At 44.5% G+C, this 5,721-nt stretch overlaps 1 protein-coding gene across 1 annotated transcript in view; it reads right to left on the reverse strand.

Moving 5' to 3' along the window:
* PSTPIP1 (proline-serine-threonine phosphatase interacting protein 1) overlaps positions 1–5,721 on the reverse strand; it is a 52,528-nt gene that overhangs the window by 17,987 nt on the left and 28,820 nt on the right. Inside the window, exons 4-6 of the mRNA XM_008641951.2 lie at positions 3,122–3,156; positions 2,067–2,173; positions 123–185 (exon numbers count right to left, since the gene is read on the reverse strand). Of these exons, the coding sequence (XP_008640173.2) occupies positions 123–185; positions 2,067–2,173; positions 3,122–3,156 (205 nt within the window). The remainder of the gene's footprint in view (positions 1–122; positions 186–2,066; positions 2,174–3,121; positions 3,157–5,721) is intronic.

The raw sequence follows: 5,721 nt of genomic DNA on the forward strand, positions 1-5,721 counted from the left end.
TCTCACACACACTCTTCCACACTCACACAGCTTTGACCTTTCTTTAAATAGAGGTACGTGTAATACAGATTTTAGTGGAGCCAGTTTGTATCAGGAGACCTGCCCAAGCCCTCCTTGCTTACCTCCATTGTTTTCTTATAATGGGACAGTTTGCTCTTTTGCATACGCTCCATTGCAGACTCATACTGTAAGAAACACACACAAGTCACCACACAAGTTTCTTGCTTTGGACTTCTTCCTCCCCTTTCCAGCAGCCAGAGTCGGAGAGCCATAGTCAGGGCCTTTCTATAGGCCACCTGCCTGTGGGGAAAATTACTTCACTCTGCTTTTATAAATGACAGGTTTCTGAGTGATACAGAGAGCATCAAAGTGCCAGGTAAAAAAAAAATCCCAGATAATTCTGCTTCGGTGGTTTCCATTAATAGCAGAGAGGACATAGATCTTCATTTTCTTCCTCCCTTTTTTTGTCTTAAGGAGATGAACTAGTGCAACACCCAGTCACAGTGCTGCGGGCTCTGCCAGCAGGGTTCCTTTGCTGGTGCCAGAGCTTGGTCCCACATCTCTGCAGGCCAAACCACTGTCTCACCCACATGAGCACAGGTAGTTTTCCATTTTCAATACAAACAATTCCTGTCTCTTTTATATTGCACTGCTTCTGGCAACTTTATGCTCACTGTGATTTGATTTCCATGCTGGAGTCATCTGGGCAGTGTTGGAAGGACAGTGCTGGGTTCTCTTTTATGGCTTTAGTTGTGGTATGGCCATCTGTATATGACAATAAGATATGCTCCTACTGGCAGGGGATGGGTTTCTTCAGGCGGACTTTAGTTCCTTTAATCTTTACATTCTGCTCAAACAAAACTCTCTCCAGGGCTACCCAGATGCTTGTTTCACATTGAGCACAGTCTTGAGAGCAGCTACAATACAACACAAATCACAGCATTTTGGGAGGTTACCAAAACTGCTGACACCATCCAGTATGTCTGATGTTGGCTTCCTCACAGCCACACGCTACACAGAGAAAAAATCTTATCTAAGATTCCAAAGGAGTTTTTACTTTTTTTTTTTTTCCAGGCCCCTCAAACTGTTCCCAGTTGAATTATAGGCTTACTGTTCTCAACAGGAGAGAGCCTCTCTGCACATTCCAGTGGCAAAGGGAATGGGGTACAAACACAAATGAACCTGGTGCCCACTGTCTGTCTTTTAATGCCTTATTTGCTTCATCAGATCACTGCCAACCTCAAATCTCAATAGCAGCACTGGTTTTACTCACTTTCATATTCAGAATTCTTTGCTATTCCAAGTTCCTGTGTGTCAGGGGCTTGTAGACACAAAATTTTTGTGGCACCAGATACTGGTTATATGCACTTTCATCTGTTTAAAATTAGCAAAGAAATGAATATTTATTTTACTCCTCCATCACTCAGTGCTGTCAGAATTAAGGGGCTGTCCTGTCTTTGTCTTCAACTCCACGGAGCCAGAGAAGGTGTGAGAGTGGCCACTGTTGTCTCTATTGAGAGCTATTTTTCAAGAGACTTAGGGCTTGATAAGGTCACAGGGCGTGAAATTGCCTTAAATATACTCAAATTTTTATTATACAACATCAACTAGATGCTACTTATTCCATGTATTTGTTATTCAGTATATATTGGTGTTGCATTCAGCATGATATTAATTTGCTTTCATGTTTTTAAACATTTGTGTTACGCCTTTGTTTAACGCATGTTGTAGATTGTGCAGGGTTGTATCAAAGAAACCCATTGGCAAGGGTATAAAAAAGAGAAAAGGAAGGATTAAGTTCTTACAGAAATAATAATAACAGTATCTGCAGTTACACCAGAGAGAATAAAAGGGACTAAAACCTCTGGTTCCTGAGTTCAGAGCACTACTTTGTTTCCAGCTGGGATCAGAAAGAGATTTTTGTTCCACAGTCTCGTCTATAGAGGGAACAGGGCATGCTGGAAAAGCTTTATCATCTTTTGCAGAATTCCCCCCCTATAGCTGGAGAAAGGTCCTCAGCACGGACCATTGACCCAATCTGTTTCAACATTTCTCTAGTTTCTCACCTTTTTTCTTTGCTCCTTCTGCCTTTCTCGGAACTCCTCTATTCCTTTCAATTCTTCCTTCAGCATTACTGACAGCTGGATATGAGAGTTTCCAACACTTTCAATTTCTAAAACAAATCAGAATTCATATTCAGTCAGTGGAAAGGTCTTTAAAGATAAAGTCACATTTTTTAGGAGATGTTTCTGTGATGTGGCTGCCCTATGAGTTCGCAAGCAGGGCAGCCTTTAAAAAGGTTTCCCTTTTGTTTCTGCGTGCACTGACATTGCTGAGGGTTCAAGAGCAGAGTGACTGTGTTTCTTCATGGTCCCATTTACCCCATCTGTCCCCCTTCCTTTGGCGCTGAAGGTCAGAAGTTGTGGTGCAGAGGGAAGGAAGGAGATCTCACTTCCATCATCCCTGTGTCTGCTTTGCCGTGGCTGTGCTGCTGGGCTGTCACTGCTCTTGGCAGCTGCTGCCAGTAGTGGCCAGTCATTAGATGAGGTTGCATGCTGAGAATTTCCAAGGGTCAGCCAAGATGGATTGAATTTCAGAGCACCTGGCTGGTGCTGTTTGAAATGGCTGGGAACTTCTCTGCATTTGTCAGCTTTGGTGCCTCTGAAATGGAACCCTGCATTTTCCAGAAATGTTGAGCTCCCACACCCAGGCCCTAAAAATACCCCAGTCCAGCAGCTGCTTTTCAAGAGGGAGTTTTGATGTAAACAGCAGGTGCCAGTGACCAGGTACGGTATCCTATTGCCTCTGATGGTGCTGCATTTTGTGTGTGTGAAAGGGTCTTCTCAAGCCTGGGGCATGTTTAGAAAGTTGGTTTGGTGTCAGTGGTTTGCAGAAGAGGGAACAGAGCTCATATCTTGTGACTTGATCCAGATAAATTTACTTGAAGAACAAGCCATTTGCTTCACCACCAGAAAGTGGATTGAGTGCCCAGCAGGCACCCTTTTCCTCCACTCTTTACACTACAGACTGGGATAAAAAAGCTGGGAATAGAGGGGGGAACAGGATGAACACATTGGGTGCCTGTGTTTCCTAGGTCAGAAGGGAACAGGGAAATACTTACGTTGCTTGAGCATCTCGAATGCTGCCTTCAGTGTGCTGTGGGGCAGAAACAAGACACTTTCTTAGTATTGCCTTCTAAGGGTGTGTTGTGAATCCGGGGAAAAAAACTTTCCCTCAGAACCTCGAAGATCCACATAGAGATAAAAACCCTTAACAGCCTCGTAATAAAAGCTGACCATGCTAACAAGCACAATAGCATCAATCTGTTACCATCAGGAAATGCAATAAAACGGTCCATGAAGCAAGGAATTGCACCATTCCTTCTGTGCACCCTTTTTCAGTCGCACTGTATTTGTGACCGTGAATGTTAACAGCCTCTCTCCTTGCACCTTGCTAGTAGATACGAATGAAACGCCGGCGGCCGGGGGGAATTGGGGTTTTGGAGCAGTAGCCTGAAGGGTGGAGCGAAACCCGCTCGTCCCTGAGCGCTGAATGCGGCCCCGCTCCGTCCTCGGCGCCCCATCCCGCGCCGCAGCATCGCCCACACCGCGCCTGCCGAGCACCCCCGTGTGGCACCGCTGCTGCCTTCCGCACCAAAGCCCGGCGCTTGCCACATGCCACAGGCACGGCACGATGAATAAAGCATGCCGTGAAATCCGGCAGCCGCATCGCTCAGTGGTAGGGCTGCAGAGGGGCATGAGAGGGAACCACAGACTGATGTCCTGTCTTTTGACTAGGGCAGAGTCCAGTTCCAGAAGGCACCAGAGATATCAGCATAGATGTGAAGAGACAGCAAAAGGTGTGTAAAAGGCATTTTCAACTCAATAAATTCCTCTAGCTCTGAATTTGCAGGCCGGCAGGGCATTTGCGCACACAGAAGCCAGGGCTGAGTGATTTGGAAGCTTTTCAGATTTAGAAATAATCTCTTCAAGCCCCAGAGTTGTTGTTCCTGGAAGGAATCCGTTCTGGGCTCTCCATGCAGACCTGGTCTGCCCCAGGGAGGAGCCCAGGGGGAGAGCTGATGAATGAAGAGCCTCCAGTCTCCCTGGCTACTCGGAGACTGCTGTCACTTTCCAGTCATGTGCTCCCGCAGATGGGCAGGGAAATCTGCATCTCTTGGGCCATTTCGGGAGCCTTATGAGGCACGGGAAGGATCCTAATTGCCCTGTGTTAATTTAAGCTGGACATCTGTTTCCTAATCAAAGCTTGCTCTCCCAGCAGTGAGGCTGCCTTGCCAGGCATAAGAAAAATGCACAGGCGAGGGGAAAGGTTGGGCCTGTCCTCAGCAAAAACTGCCTGGAAACCCATCCCAGATCTAAGTTTGTAGAAATATAAGGAAATGGCTTTCAAAGAGGAAAGAAGAGCTGCTTGAATTTTTTCAGATTTCAACTAGATTGTGGTGAATCTCTTGAGATAAGTCAGGGAGAGCATTCTAGATTGAGTATTTTTAAGTGTTTTCCTAACAATACTTACACATTTGAAGGTTTGTTTTGTAAAAAGTTAAGTGTGAAATTTGGGTGGAAACTAAATTTTCACACCACGAAGGAAACAAGCAGTATTCATTCCAGCTAATTAAAAGCTTGACATTAAAAGACAAGTTGAATATCAGTGGCAGAGATAGTTTTTTCTCACCTAAAAGATCTAATGGATTATCTTAAAAAAATAAATATATACAAGGAATAAAATTTTATTTTCCAGTGGGTAATTTCCAGTAGGAGGTGGGGAATGTGCTAACAACTTCATGCCTGAAACAGGTAAATACTGGAATTTAAAAAATAGAGGGCACTTGCAAAATGCACATACTGTTTGTACTCTGTGTTGATCTATTTTTTCAGAGATTTTTTTCCCTTTGCTGTTGGTGATTCAAGTTATGCAAAAACTGGGAAAATTGCTGTAGTGGATAATGAAAAATAGCTTTCTCAGTATATATCAAGGACAAAAGCAATTTGCTGCTTTTTTGGTTTCCAGGCACCTGAGCTACCAGAGCAGTTCATGGTCACAAGTCACCCATGGAGCTGTTCTCCTTTTCCTGGCTCTCTGTAAGGCCAAAGGGGTCTCTGGTGTAATAATGCATCTGGCTGTGACCCAAAGAGGGATCAATTTGTCCCCTGCATGGTCTCTAATGGCCTTTTCAGAAATCTCTGGCTTTTTTCTTCCTTGTATGAAGGATTTGTCCAGCCAATTCCACAGCTGCTGACTGGGGCAAGTAGATTGAAATAGACTTAAGCCATTTCCTTCCTTATTTTTATAATATTTTTCTAAAATCAGTGAATTGGATCCCACATCCTTACAAGGCTTAAGAGGGCAGCAAATATGTCATCATGCCAAGTTATACATGTGGGAGAGAATAAATAAATCAAATTTTGACCTGTGGATCCATCAGGACTCCCTTTACGACTCCTGGGCTGCAGCAGCAGTGCTATAGATTTGCTCCTGGATGTTCTGATTATATCGGTGAAATATTTCAGTGCTTCACAGGGCTTAATGGAAGTGACTCCTGCACCTGATACACGAATGAGTTTTAATTCTGTCTGTGCTGGTGTGGATGTACAGCACCTCTTACCTATTGCTTTTGGGTGGGTTTGGCTTTCTAATGGGATTGATGTGGGCTTTACTCTGAGGCATCCAAAGTGAGGACATCTCACTCTCCTGGACACTCTG

Source organism: Corvus brachyrhynchos, unplaced genomic scaffold, assembly GCF_000691975.1.
Source record: "Corvus brachyrhynchos isolate BGI_N302 unplaced genomic scaffold, ASM69197v1 scaffold309, whole genome shotgun sequence".
Classification (NCBI taxonomy): Eukaryota; Metazoa; Chordata; class Aves; order Passeriformes; family Corvidae; genus Corvus; species Corvus brachyrhynchos.